This window comes from Leuciscus leuciscus, assembly GCF_965113295.1.
Source record: "Leuciscus leuciscus genome assembly, chromosome: 16".
NCBI lineage: Eukaryota > Metazoa > Chordata > Actinopteri > Cypriniformes > Leuciscidae > Leuciscus > Leuciscus leuciscus.
Window position 1 is genome coordinate 2,986,294 of NC_138740.1, and position 16,165 is coordinate 3,002,458.

A 16,165-nucleotide genomic window follows, 5' to 3' on the forward strand; every position below is an offset into this window, starting at 1 on the left:
ATATTTCATTTGTTTCTCTCTTGTTTTTGCATGTTCTTTTCTTTGTATGGCAGCCTGGCCAAAATTACATTCGCACAATTTGGCATTTTTCATTGCGTTATTATTATCACAAGTAAAACAATCGACTCCAAACACAACTACATAATAATAATAATAATTTGGAGTGGGAACAAATTAATTTAATTCCTGACCTTGAACTAGCGTGGGAATTTTTGTATGCAAATTTTTCTGCTTTAGTCGACAAACATTTATCAAATATGCTTCATGAGCGCAACCTGGCATGGGCAAAAGCTAAGAAAACCGATTTAAATTCAGACTGGCTTGATTCCAGGCGATTGCGCAATGCATGCACGGTTGCAGTCAGAAAAGCTAAAGCTGAACATTTTCTTACACAAACATCTCACAATCTAAACAATTCATCAAAATTTTGGAAAAAGTGTTAAATCATTAACTGAAAATAATAAAGGTGTAGAACTTCCATCATGTATTAATAAGGACTCTCATACAACCATTGATAAATTAAAAATGCTTAATTGTTTCAATGAACACTTCATAGCTTCTGTTTTTTTGTTTTGATTCAATTAATGGTGCTCATGTGAACCCTTCGATTGTTCACCCAGAGAGCTTCAACCAGTCAATCATTCAACTTTTCACCAATTGCAATCTCTGAGGTGTGCAAAGCCCTTAAATCTTTAGATGTTTCAAAATCGGCAGGTCCTGATAAATTTGAACCTTACTTTTTAAAGCTAGCAGCTGATTTTATCGCCCCCCCTCTGACTCATATTTTTAACCTTTCTCTTGTCTTAAATGAAATTCCACTTATATGGAAATCAGCTTTTCCAGCTGTCAGTTCTTCCCCTGTTTAAAGGCGGAGATCCTACACACCCAAATAATTACCGGCCCATTTCCAAGCTGTCAGTCTTGGCCAAAGTCCTCGAAACATTTGTCAACAATCAATTAAAGGACTTTGGGCCCTATTTTACCGATCTGAAACGCAAGTATCAAGCGCGAAACGCAAGTAACTTTGTGGGCGGGTCTCGGGCGCTGTTGCTATTATACCGGTGGGATAAATGACTCTTGCGCCAGGCGCAAATCTAAAACGGGTTGTTCTGAAGTAGCTGAAGTGGGCGTAACGTGAAATAAACCAATCAGGGGTGGGTTTCCCGAAAGCATCGATGGCCAACTATGGTCGCAAGTTCCGTCGTTATCAGCATAGTTCAATAAGTCTGTGTTTCCCGAAACCATCGTTCCAACGAACATTCGCAAACAGCATCGCAAAGTTGTGTGGTTGAAACGACAGCTCTCGAGCTGTGGTTAGAAGCATAGTTTCTAGATTGCATGACATGTGGACTTATAAATCCTTATCTTGAGCAAAATAAGCTAGATGACATTCAGTACAACCCGTGTCTTTTGTTTAGAATACATACAAATGTCATTTACGTCTTTGAATTTGTCAAGAGATTTAAAGCGTAGTTTTTGAAGAGTGCGCATGTGCGAACGTGCTCTACTATGTAAGAACGAGCCTATGCTTGAATCTGGAAAAAAAGCAAAATAACTGAGAAAAATGAGAAATAGTCCTCAGATGTCATGTCTGTAATTTATAGCAAAACATCTAGCGTTAATTCGATCCCAAACAAATTCATTAAAAGAAGTTATTACACGTGTGTGACGTCATAAACCAACGTGGTTGAACGACCACTTTGCGACAATACGGTTTCGGGAAACAGTCGTGACCAGAGTCCTGCAACGGGTCGGGTACCCGCATAAAAGTGGCTAAAACGGGTGGATTGTGACATTCCTAAAATTCACGGGCGGATAATGAACTCCTTGCGGGCGGGTAGCGGATGAAAAATATGTGCAATATTTGTGTGTCTAAATTACCATTACACATACGCAAATATGTGTTTTAGTCAGGCCATCCTTAAAAATATTCTTGTTTGCCGTAACCCGACCGACCCTGTCAATTTAGGACCGACCCAATTATTTTTACTTTAGTCCGACCGACTTGCCGGTTGTAAACTTGTGTTAAGACCGACCCATTTTTTTTTTTTTACTCTTCAAACAACTAATAGCCTACAAATGCAATAAAATTATATTAATTATATTTTAGTAAGTATTGTGTATATAAATTGCCCATATATAGGCCTACATACAAACATATACGGTCTTTCTTTTAAATAAAAACCGGTGGCGTCATCTATGATTATAAGGGCTGTAGGCTATATGCGAAATGAAACCGAAATCGCAACACTCAGGGCCACGAACCTACAATTAAAACTTTCACAGAGATCTCAAACAGGCATTAAAAACACCAAATATTAAGAATTGGCATATCAAGCAAAATAATATTCGATAAATGATCGAAAATCGTAGCCTATCTCCCCCTCCACATGCTCACCGGCAATGTGTCCGACATTACATTTCTCTGTACTGTATGTGTTGTAGCCCTGTCATTAAAAACTATTTAGTTTCATATTCATGTTTAAATAAAAAAAAAATTTTTTTTATGTTGATTATATGAAAAGTGAAAAGCATGAATAAGATAAGATGATCCCGCATATCGGGAGACAAATGCAGTGGGCAGACATGATTTTGACCATTTCATTAAGTTTGTTTTTGTAGAAAGCCTTTCTTTAAAGTGAATTTCGTTTCGTATTAATTGTATCTTAATTTTAATCAATGTTTCATCAACCAATTTCCTGGATTTAATAAATAGGCCTAAGAGGTAAATATAGCAGGCAATAATCACGACACGGAGGCGCGGGCGCGTGAACTTGAGTCTCATCTCTTAAGTGAACCGAAACTCAGCGTATAAGCTACTTGCCTCACAGACCTGAGAAATAGAAAGCATGAAATGTCTACTTTTAAACAAAACAATTCCAAAGAAAAGAAAACAGACTGCTCTCTGCTTATGCAATCCGTATGAAATGTGAATTTCTCTCTGGCGCGTTCACTACTGCGAAGATCGCGAGTCAGTCAGCATCGTCAACTTCAATTTTGACACAGAAAACACTTGTTTATTAATAAACAATTGAAATGTCTCCTTGATATATTTGACATATTAATAATCATTACTTTTCCCAGTTCTTTGTGACAGCTTTTAGGTGCGTTATTGGCAGCGCACCCTATGAACGCGTCCCCACCGCTCAATAGATTTTAGCTTGTGTGTGATTTATCGTGGGCACGGGTCGGGTAACGGGCCAAATATTAACGGGTCTGGTCTTTTGGTTGGTTTAATAACTATCTCTCAAACAGAACTCAGTGTGTACAGGCTGAGGGTTTTATCTCTGGTTCACTCAATGTAACTAAAGGTGTGCCACAGGGGTCAGTCCTAGGACCACTCCTATTTACTCTATATATAAATAATATTGATCAAAATGTTCATAATGTAAATTTTCATTATTACGCTGATGATACAGTTATACAGTGAGGAAAATAAGTATTTGAACACCCTGCTATTTTGCAAGTTCTCCCACTTGGAAATCATGGAGGGGTCTGAAATTGTCATCGTAGGTGCATGTCCACTGTGAGAGACATAATCTAAAAAAAAAATCCAGAAATCACAATATATGATTTTTTAACTATTTATTTGTATGATACAGCTGCAAATAAGTATTTGAACACCTGTCTATCAGCTAGAATTCTGACCCTCAAAGACCTGTTAGTCTGCCTTTAAAATGTCCACCTCCACTCCATTTATTATCCTAAATTAGATGCACCTGTTTGAGGTCGTTAGCTGCATAAAGACACCTGTCCACCCCATACAATCAGTAAGAATCCAACTACTAACATGGCCAAGACCAAAGTGCTGTCCAAAGACACTAGAGACAAAATTGTACACCTCCACAAGGCTGGAAAGGGCTACGGGGAAATTGCCAAGCAGCTTGGTGAAAAAAGGTCCACTGTTGAAGCAATCATTAGAAAATGGAAGAAGCTAAACATGACTGTCAATCTCCCTCGGACTGGAGCTCCATGCAAGATCTCACCTCGTGGGGTCTCAATGATCCTAAGAAAGGTGAGAAATCAGCCCAGAACTACACGGGAGGAGCTGGTCAATGACCTGAAAAGAGCTGGGACCACCGTTTCCAAGGTTACTGTTGGTAATACACTAAGACGTCATGGTTTGAAATCATGCATGGCACGGAAGGTTCCCCTGCTTAAACCAGCACATGTCAAGGCCCGTCTTAAGTTTGCCAATGACCATTTGGATGATCCAGAGGAGTCATGGGAGAAAGTCATGTGGTCAGATGAGACCAAAATAGAACTTTTTGGTCATAATTCCACTAAACGTGTTTGGAGGAAGAAGAATGATGAGTACCATCCCAAGAACACCATCCCTACTGTGAAGCATGGGGGTGGTAGCATCATGCTTTGGGGGTGTTTTTCTGCACATGGGACAGGGCGACTGCATTGTATTAAGGAGAGGATGACCGGGGCCATGTATTACGAGATTTTGGGGAACAACCTCCTTCCCTCAGTCAGAGCATTGAAGATGGGTCGAGGCTGGGTCTTCCAACATGACAATGACCCGAAGCACACAGCCAGGATAACCAAGGAGTGGCTCTGTAAGAAGCATATCAAGGTTCTGGCGTGGCCTAGCCAGTCTCCAGACCTAAACCCAATAGAGAATCTTTGGAGGGAGCTCAAACTCCGTGTTTCTCAGCGACAGCCCAGAAACCTGACTGATCTAGAGAAGATCTGTGTGGAGGAGTGGGACAAAATCCCTCCTGCAGTGTGTGCAAACCTGGTGAAAAACTACAGGAAACGTTTGACCTCTGTAATTGCAAACAAAGGCTACTGTACCAAATATTAACATACATTTTCTCAGGTGTTCAAATACTTATTTGCAGCTGTATCATACAAAGTTAAAAAATCATATATTGTGATTTCTGGATTTTTTTTTTTAGATTATGTCTCTCACAGTGGACATGCACCTACGATGACAATTTCAGACCCCTCTATGATTTCTAAGTGGGAGAACTTGCAAAATAGCAGGGTGTTCAAATACTTATTTTCCTCACTGTAGTTCAGCATCCACACCCAATCTGGCTCTCTCTCAGTTACAGCTTGCATTTAATATTGTTCAGCGCAACTTATTTGAATTAAAACTAGTTTTAAATGCTGATAAAACAAAATTCATGTTATTATCTAAATCTAAATCAATCCCTCATAATCTTCTGCCTATTACTACGTCCCAAGGTTCGGAGGTTGAGTTTGTGTTTCAGTATAGGTATCTTGGGATTTTAATTGATGACGCTCTCTCCTTTGGCCCTCGTGTTCAGCAACTGGTGAAAAGATTGAAAGTGAAATTGGGTTTTTACTTTAGAATCAAATCGTGTCTTTCCTTTGAGGCAAAAAAGAGGCTCGTTGCAGCCACTTTTATGTCTGTACTGGACTATGGTGATATCACCATATATATGCATGCATCTTCACAGTGTTTACATGCTTTCGACACTGTTTATCATGGTGCACTGAGGTTCATAACACATCTTAAAACCCTCACTCATCATTGTGTGTTGTATGCTGCTCGGGTTGGATGGTCTGCTTTGTTCATCCGAAGACAATAACACTGGCATGTTCATGAGACTGAAACATCGGGCTGTAGATGTTTCAACTAGTTATGTATTGATATTGAAATTTGATTGGATTTGCTTGTGTGTGTATATGTGTGTATTGATGGATGTTATCTGTTAAACTCAAACGAGCTGTGTCTGTCAGTCTTGGCCAGGATGCTCGTGTAAAAGAGATTCTTAATCTCAATGTGCTTCGTTTCCTGGTAAAATAAAGGTTATAATAATAATAATATGACTACAAAATCTGTCATCTTTAATAATTTGGAATAATATTGGAATAAAGAGTAAAGATGTCAATTTTACTAGGCCGGACATCACTTTTGACCACGACTGTATATATATATTATATATTTTGAAATAAATGCTCAATATTAATTTTTTATTTTATTTGAAGGTAAAATGTTAAAGTAGTTTTACACATATTATAATCTTATTTTGTTTTATTGAATAATAATAGTAATAATAATACAGTTTTATTAATAATAATAATAATAATATGTTATTATAATAATGCATTATTATAATATATTATTATTATATAGCCGTATTGATGTATAATCACAACATTACAACTAAATAGTGCAGTCCTACATGCAAACACAGGAATTCCTTTTAAAATCACATTTTAAATTGCAGTCATTATTAGAAAAATTACAATTCGATTTCCTCCCTAAATCGTGCAGCCCTAATTCTTTGTTTGTTCTCATTTATGTATTTTTAAGGATGTGCCCTTTAACATTTCCCACAACAACATATTGATAATTTTTATAGTCACATTCAAGTCTTTTGAAAAGGATCGCCATTAGAACGAAAAAGAAAAAAATGCAATTATCAGTCGATTTCTCTGCATTGGGTCTCTTATTAATAAATGATGTTGTACATGTGAAAAATGATCATTTATGCCTGATTCTACAATATGTGTTTATGGATTCAGGTCGACATGCAGAGGACATCTTCGGCGAGCTGTTCAACGAGGCCAACAGCTTCTACGTGCGCATGAACGGTTTACAGGAGCGAGTGGACCTGCTGGCGGTGAAGGTCACACAGCTGGACTCCACAGTGGAGGAGGGTGCGTAAGAACGAGTGTGATTAGCAGACACTGACCCACTGCTGACCTGATGTGGTGTGACACAGCCTGGAAGAACAGCGCAATGCAAACACAGGCTGTATGTTAGCGACTCAGTGTGATAGAGAAGCTGTGCAGATGAGGCACAAAGAAGAGCTAGAGACAAATCCTGCATGTTCCACTGATGTCGAGACACTAGACTGGGTTGTCAGTCGAGTGACCCAACTTTGGGTCAAATATGGAAAAACTCAATCGTTGGGTCAAATTTTTTTATTACATTTTTAACCTTACGTTTGGGTTTGTCCATACACTTTCAGAAAATAAAATACATAATTGTACCTTTAGGGGTACAATGGCTTGTCACTGGGGCTGTACCCTCAAGGGTACAATATTGTACCTTACCTTTAAAAGAAACGGTACATATATGTACCTTTTAATGCTTTTTGACCCTCAAAAAGGTACATACTATATGTACCTTGAGGTCCAATAATAAGCCCTATGGGGTACGTTAGTGAAGATTGTACCTTGGGGGACAGAAATGGACCCCTGTTTCTGACAGTGTATTTGACCCAAAGTTGGGTTAGAACAACCCAGCATTTTTTAGAGTGTAGCTGGGTTGTTTAAGAGCACAGTGAAGTAGTCGGGTTGAATAAGAGGCAGTTGACAAGGAATCATAATTAATAGAGTGGTGAAGTAATGCTGCCTTCAAGCTCCTATTTGCATAAATACTGTATGATGTAATGTGCTTCATTGTCTGGCTCTCTTCATCAACAGTGCATAAAGTGCAAACTTACTGTCCACTTGACATTTATAATGACAAAGTAATTACAATCAGTACTAATTAACTTCTCATGAGTGTTTAACTGATATGTACAAAAAGGAAAGGTTTCTCACAGCTAAATACACTGGATCCTCCGGAGCCCCTAAAGGCTGGGAACAAATACTCTAATTTGTTTTCTTAAATTATATTTATGGTTTGGTTCATATATTTCTTCATATAAGACAAAAACATTCATACAAAGATTATAAAGACCATACTTAATATATTTTTGTAATGTAGGATCTCAAGCTGTCCAGCTGAAGACGTGACTGTAGCTTTACCACTTCCTTGAAGAGAACCTCCAGCACAGCTACAACAACTATTATGAACTGATCTTCACACTAGATACTGTTTTACAGTGAACTCTGTTAGAGAGATACAGATGGCAGTTTATCTGTTCAATAAAACACTCACTCTCCTGTTGAGTGATAATACACCATCATCTCTGCGTCGCTTTACAACACTTCCAGTCCCTCAGTTCTTCATCTCCTACAGCCAAGCCGATGTTGATTCTTGTTTTATTACGAGCTCTGTCTCGTTCTCTTTCTCCAGCAGACTCTCCTCTGTTCTCTCTCTCACACACACACACACACACACACACACACACACACACACACACACACACACACACACACACACACACACACACACACACACACACTCGATCTGATGTTGATTCTTGTTTTATTACGAGCTCTGTCTCGTTCTCTTTCTCCAGCAGACTCTCCTCTGTTCTCTCTCTCACACACACACACACACACACACACACACACACACACACACACACACACACACACACACACACACACACACACACACACACACACACACACACACACACACTCGATCTGATGTTGATTCTTGTTTTATTACGAGCTCTGTCTCGTTCTCTTTCTCCAGCAGACTCTCCTCTGTTCTCTCTCTCACACACACACACACACACACACACACACACACACACACACACACACACACACACACACACACACACTCGATCTGATGTTGATTCTTGTTTTATTACGAGCTCTGTCTCGTTCTCTTTCTCCAGCAGACTCTCCTCTGTTCTCTCTCTCACACACACACACACACACACACACACACACACACACACACTCGATCTGATGTTGATTCTTGTTTTATTACGAGCTCTATCTGGTTCTCTTTCTCCAGCAGACTCTCCTCTGTTCTCTTTCTCACATACACACACACACACACACACACACACACACACACACACACACACTCGATCTGATGTTGATTCTTGTTTTATTACGAGCTCTGTCTCGTTCTCTTTCTCCTGCAGACTCTCCTCTGTTCTCTCTCTCACACACACACACACACACACACACACACTCGATCTGATGTTGATTCTTGTTTTATTACGAGCTCTGTCTCGTTCTCTTTCTCCAGCAGACTCTCCTCTGTTCTCTCTCTCTCACATACACACACACACACACACACACACACACACACACACACACACACACACACACACACACTCGATCTGATGTTGATTCTTGTTTTATTACGAGCTCTATCTGGTTCTCTTTCTCCAGCAGACTCTCCTCTGTTCAGCGTTTGTTTGAGATTTAGCGGCTCCATGTCAACCATTCTCACTCGTTGTGACACAAACACACACACACACACACACACAGACACATTCTTGTACATCTATCTTTATGAGGACATTCATTGACACAATGCAATCTGTAGCCGCTTACCCTAACCTTACCCATCACAACTAAGTGCCTAACCCGACCCCTGACCCTAAACCGACCCTTAACCTCATTATAACCTTATCCCTAAAACCAATGACCCTCAGATAGGCCTTTAAAGGCTCTCAGAAACTGAGGACCGGCCAAAATGTCCTCACTTTACTCTCTTTGTCCTCACTCCAATGGTCTAAAACTCAAACTGGTCCTCACAAAGATAGATGTACACACACACACACACACACACACACACACACACAAACAAACAAACCTCTTCCAGTGTACCTTTACTGTAAAATAAAACTAAAAACATTGTGTTGGTCAATGTTCAATTTAGTTTACTTTCTATAAATTAAGACAGGAATATTCACTTTGAATGTTTTTTTTACATGTCTATTCAAACGAAATTGTTTCTTTTAATTTTGTATTTGTTTTTAACTGTTCTGTTCTGAAGGTTTAAACCAGAATCCATGATTTTCAGCTAGACCAATATAAAAATGCACTTTAAATACATGATACGGTTTTGTCACTTTTTACAGTGTATAATGAACGTTCATGTCTGTTTAACTTATAAATGCATTCATCCCGACAAAATACATTAATTCGTGAATAGACAACTACTGGATAAAGTCTGATTCACTGGTGCAGACCATCAACGGAGTTCATTTTGTGTTTATGTCTCTTATATCCCAGTAATAGACTAGCGCTGGTGTTTGATGGTGTTTGATGGGTCTGTCTGCTTGCTCTTCAGTGTCCTTACAGGACATCAACATGCGAAAAGCATTCAAGAGTTCCACTATCCAGGACCAGCAGGTGGTGTCCAGAAACTCCATCCCGAACCCTGTGATGGAGGTGTACCAGCGCTCCGATAAACCCCCCCCTCTCAACATCCTCACGCCATACAGGTCAGCGTCCGCTTCAGCGAGGACATGCACATTCACATGAAAAACAATCATTTTCAGATCATATTCAGCTCAAAGTCAAACTTTTTTATGTGCATATTTTTGTAGGACCATTAGCATTTTTAATATCGTACAGTATATATAAATCTTATATATCATAAAGTAGAGTATTGATTGTACAATCATGATAGCATCTGTTGTAGTACATTTTATTTAAGCTTAATTAGATGAAATTCTACTTAATGGTTAAATACATGCATTACGGTTACGTTACTAACCAAGTTCTCAACTATTACGATAGCCACTACTAACCACATTGCACAGAAATTATGACTTTTCCATTTGAACATAAAATTGTCATTTTTAACCTGCTGCATTTTGGTGAACAGAAGACATATTAAGTCATGTGCTCAGTGTCACTTCTCTCTTGTCATTATTAGCATATGACCTTGGATAATCCAGAAGTCACTTTGGTAACCCTTTACTTAAAGCCCTTATGTATAACGCATTAATAAAGGTATTCATAATGTATATTATAATGCATTAAATCTTTTCATAAATAATTGTAACCAAAGTTAAAATGCATAATATTTGCAGATTACTTGTTACATCTGAAATTGGATGTTCGTCATGTGTTTTAATGCATTATACATTTATATTTGCATTATACTATTATATATATTTTTTTACAATTGTTCATGCCATCATATAATGCATTATAATGTGCATTACAAGGCATAATTAATGCATTAAAATCACTTTTATAATGCATTATACATAAAGGCTTGAAGTGTTAACGTAACTTTATCTATTAAGTTAAATTTCGATTAATTTCTTGGTTTATTAAAAAATATATAAATAAAAAAGTGCATGAAAGTGCCTTCCCATCTCAGCTCTTTAGTAATAGTAATTGGTGGTAGAGCGAAAAAACATAATGGCTGTTAAAATAGACTTCATTCTCTTCATGCAAAATAATTACAAATAAAATTGATTATAAAAACTAATGTTAAGCAAAAGGATTTCATTTTTAAGCATCGTGTTGTGTTGTCTTACAGGGATGACAAAAAAGACGGGCTCAAATTCTATACAGATCCATCCTACTTTTTTAATCTTTGGAAGGAAAAGATGCTGCAAGCCACAGAAAACAAGAGGAAGGAGAAACGCCGGCAGAAGGTGTGTGTCTGTGTGTGGCCGGAAACATACTTTATGTACTGTAAGTCTAACACAGTCTTAAATCCTCGCCCAACACAGAACTAAACTAAAAGTCCAAACAACAATAGTCATTCTCCATACAGTTCCAGAGTCACACCTGTTATTAAATCCAGTTGTGAATCCCAAACACTGACTGAGGGAACTTTACTGCTCAAATAGCCCACGTTTACCAAGCGGCGTTCTGGAAACCTGTTTGAAAACAGCTATTATTCTGCTATTCTGTTTGGTAACACTAGAGGCGTAGAAGTGACACACTCCTCTAGTCAGTATTTACACACCTACAGTACCTGTTCCTTCTGCACAGTTAAATATTACTCAGACTTATAGAAACATTTCCTTTTATTCTGCCTTAGCAAGAGCAAAAACACTCGGAGGATCCCTCTCGCGAGGTAAAGAAAGTTCGTAAAGCTCGTAACCGGCGTCAGGAGTGGAATATGATGGCGTACGATAAGGAGTTTCGTCCGGACACTCGTCTGACACCGTCTCCTTACCATGGCATGTCCTCTGAGGGATCTCTGTCTCCTGATAGGTGGGTGCTATGGTCTGTTCTCTATGGTCGAGCCACTTTAGTGTTTTGAAGAATGCAACGTATTTAGGGATAGTTAACCCAAAAATGAAAATTCTGTCATTAATCACTCACCCTCGCTTCGTTCCAAACCCGTAAGACTTTCGTTCATGTTCTGAACACAAATGAAGATCTTTTTGATGAAATCTGAGAGCTTTCTGTCCCTCCATTGACAGGCTACGCAACTACCACTTTGACGCTTAAAAAAGTTCATAAAGAGATCGTAAAACTAATCCATATGAATTGAGCGGTTTAGTCCAAATTTTCTGAAGAGACTCGATCGCTTTATATGATGAACAGATTTAATTTAGCCTTTTATTCACATATAAACATTCATCAACTCACACATCAGTTGTAGTAAATGAAAGCTCAAGCATGTTTGCTTGACGTGCGAGAACCACTGAGCTTCATTCTCGTGTTACGCAGCACGTTTGAGCTTCAACAAGAACCAATGAGGTTCATTCTCACGTTACGCAGCACGTTTGAGCTTCAGCAAGAACCAATGAGGTTCATTCTCGTGTTACGCAGCACGTTTGAGCTTCTGTTTATGTTCGCTGCTCAATGTTTATATGTGAATAAAAGCCTAAATTCTTTAGTTCTTTAGTCTCTTCAGAAAAATTTGGACTAAACCGCTCAATTCGTATGGATTAGTTTTACGATCTCTTTATGAACTCTTTAAAGTGGAAGTTGCGTAGCCTGTCAATGGAGGGACAGAAAGCTCTCAGATTTAATAAAAAAGATCTTAATTTGTGTTCTGAAGATGAACGAAAGTCTTACAGGTTTGGAACGACATGAGGGAGAGTAATTAATGACAGATTTTTCATTTTTGGGTAAACTATCACTTTAAATGAATAGTTCACCAAAAAAATGTATTATTCATCGGTAGCTCTCATAAACTGATGGCACTCTATTGTGTCTTCCTCTGATCTGAAGCTGAACAAAGGTACTCATTTGCCCCTTACTTATTCCACTTGACTTGAGTTGATTAGACACTTCATTACACCCAGTGAGTGCCGTCAACTGTATTTGCATTGTATGATTAAATCTATATCAAATGCAGTTAGTTATTAAAAATATAAGATGGCAGTTGAACTGTAAAGTACATTTAAGAAGTGTGTTACGAAAGTGCCTACTCTATTTAAGTGCACTTAAGTGGCCTTTTAATTCATCACTAATATATGATCTGCAAAGACTGTTTTATAAAAATAATATACTTTTAAGGTTTGAAGTACACTATAAGTGCACATTCAATCCAATTAAGTGCCCTTCTTTTTCACAAGGATAATTAAAATGCCATCTGTTTGTCTATAGGTGAACTAGCAAACTGAAGGATAAACGGCTGAGAATGGTGTGTGTTGTGTTCATGACGGCACCAAGAAAAAAAGCGTTACAGCGTTCATAGTTGGAGTGTGAGCCGCAGTCCCAGACGCTGCAGTGGCATATGGTCTCTGTGTTGTTGAACCCATACATTCAGTTTAACATCAGTCATGCTGAATATAATGCAACACATTTAAAGGCGCCTTATTTAAATGCAGATTGCACTGGGCTGTATTTCAGTTCATACTAGCTTAAAATTTGGTCTACTCTTCACACAATGGCTATGACTTGTACAGTAGCTGTACAAGATATCTAAATACAAATCCTAAATATACACACTTAAGATAATACACACAATTATAACATTTAAGAAAAATGTGTAAAAAATAAATAAATAAATAATCAATACGCCAGAGAATACAAATATGTTTTTAAAAGAGACTTAAAAATTGTCAGGGAAGGTGCCACTCTGATCTCTAAGGCCAGGTTGATCCATGACCGAGTCCCAACCACAGAAAACACTCGATCCCCTTTACGTTTGAGTCGAGAGTGCGGGACTAGACGGAGGTTTTGGTCACTTGATCTTAAGCTTCTTTAAGGGTATAGGAATGCAGCAATTCTGATAAGTAGATATTGTCATGATTCTGCCTTCTTGTCTTTGATTTTCTCTTGTCTTGCGGCAGAATCATGACAGGCCCATGTTTCATGTGCAGCACATGGCCATTTGTTTGGCCATGTGCTTGCGTTGTCTCGTCCCCTAGCCCCGCCCCCTTGTTATCCTCGTTTTGTCATTATTGCTTTACCCATTATCACCTGTGTTCCTGATTATTTGTTCCCTATTTAATCCCCTCATGTCTGCTGTCTTGTGTCGGTTCATTGTCGATCAATTTCATACTTTGTGTGATCACTTTGTGAGTATTCCTGTCCAGTGAAGTTCTGATCCTGTATTTGTTGTTAATTTGTAGTCTAGTTACGTCAAGTCTATGTCATAGTCTAGTTAGTATTCCTAGTCCTGTCTTGTCCTGTTTTGCCCCCTCGTGGGCTTTGTTTTCCCTGTTTTTTCCTATAATAAATTGTGTTTAGTGTACTTTGTCTGCGCCTGGGTTCTCCTTCCTCATCCACACATCGACAATGAACCGACACAAGACAGCAGACATGAGGGGATTAAATAGGGAACAAATAATCAGGAACACAGGTGATAATGGGTAAAGCAATAATGACAAAACGAGGATAACAAGGGGGCGGGGCTAGGGGACGAGACAACGCAAGCACATGGCCAAACAAATGGCCATGTGCTGCACATGAAACATGGGCCTGTCATGATTCTGCCGCAAGACAAGAGAAAATCAAAGACAAGAAGGCAGAATCATGACAGATATGAGCATGGTTATGCAGACATTTACAGTGTGTACAAATAAAAGAATCTTAAAGGGAAAAAATAGTTTTTTTTTTAAAATACTTTTAAAAAAAAGGGTGCCCATTCACTCCCATTATAAAGCTTGGAAGGGCCAGGACATTTAAATATAACTCTGATTGTATTTGTCTGAAAGAAGGGGTGAGTTCACCTAGGATGACTTCAGGGTGAGTAAATCATGGGCTGATTTTAATTTTTGGGTGAACTATCCCATTAAAGTCAATTCTATACTGAATAGACAGCCATAATAATCCCTGCACACTGTGTGTCTGTATATTGTGTTGTTTGATTTGACCCAGATCTGGTATGTCAGACGAGCACTCGTACCCAGCGAGTCCGAACCACCCACCGGAGGCTGGCGGAGCAGGGGCTGATGGGAAAGACGCCGGCCCCACGCAGACTCAGTCCCTGGACCGAGCGCACCGGCCCCCGGGCTCCTCCAGTTCTGCTGGGGCCCGACAGCACTCTCTGGGACGCCTCCAGGTCCACCACGGGCCCCCAGTGCCAGAATCAGCTCTCAACGGGCCCCGGCCAGCAGCTGCTAAAGAATACAGGCATGTCACATCTCTCTCGAAAGTTACAGACTATAATGCTATCGACTACTGGAGTATTTTGGGGAGTAAACAACTAGCGGTGCTACTATTATCATTAAAGTAACGTTGTGATGTCCAGATGTATTTCAGTCAAGTCATTGTTTTTTTGGGTAACACATTATTTTGATGGTCCCTTTTGAACATTCTGTTGACTATAAGTAACTTTACAACAACATGTCAATTAACTCTCATTAGAGTATTAGTAGACTGTCTTCTTAATATCCTGCTAACTCTTTATTTTGACAGTAACTCTGCAACTACATGTCAACTTATTCTAACCCATACCAGTCTACTAATACTAATACTCTAATGAGAGTTAGTAGACATGTAGGTGCAACGTTACTTATAGTCAACAGAGTGTGTGAAAGGGACAATAAAGTGAAACCGTTTTTTGTAGTGTTTCATCTCTATGTGTGAGAAAGGAACAGTTCACCCAAAAAGGAAAGTTGTCAACATTTACTCATTTGCATCATAAGGTGGATGTTTTTTATTTCAATATGTTCCTTCAGGTTCACTTATAATGTTAAAGAATTCTGCACAAAACAAAATTGATTATTTTCAACCCTCATTCTGAGCCTTTGTTTTTAAGGCGCTGCTCCTTTAAGTCTTGTCAGTAAACGCCACTGTTATGATTGGCTAACGTCACTGCATAGGAAACAGTATCAACGCTTTAACGTTATGAAAACATTATCCATATAAAACCATTATTTACTGACAAAGCAAAGTATTATGAAATCATTTACTTACGGTTTGTGATGAAGCTGCTGTCAGATTCAATACAGTCGCTGCTTCATCTTTCAACAAAAGTTTCTTTGTGAACTCTCCATTATACTCTACCTCGATTACAAAACAAACATATAATCCTGTGACGCGATCCAGGACGCCATTAAAATAAAGCATCCACTTATTTCCAACGCTGAGATCTTCTGAAGTCTGAACAGAGACGCAAATCAGCTGTTTAAACTGGACGATCAAAGCAAACCTTCTTTCA

At 38.8% G+C, this 16,165-nt stretch overlaps 1 protein-coding gene across 1 annotated transcript in view; it reads left to right on the plus strand.

Moving 5' to 3' along the window:
- LOC309477865 (actin-binding protein WASF3) overlaps window positions 1-16,165 on the plus strand; it is a 47,400-nt gene that overhangs the window by 16,650 nt on the left and 14,585 nt on the right. Inside the window, exons 3-7 of the mRNA XM_082141337.1 lie at window positions 6,508-6,642; window positions 9,923-10,076; window positions 11,129-11,246; window positions 11,639-11,814; window positions 14,881-15,135. Coding sequence (XP_081997463.1) covers window positions 6,508-6,642; window positions 9,923-10,076; window positions 11,129-11,246; window positions 11,639-11,814; window positions 14,881-15,135 — 838 coding nt within the window. The remainder of the gene's footprint in view (window positions 1-6,507; window positions 6,643-9,922; window positions 10,077-11,128; window positions 11,247-11,638; window positions 11,815-14,880; window positions 15,136-16,165) is intronic.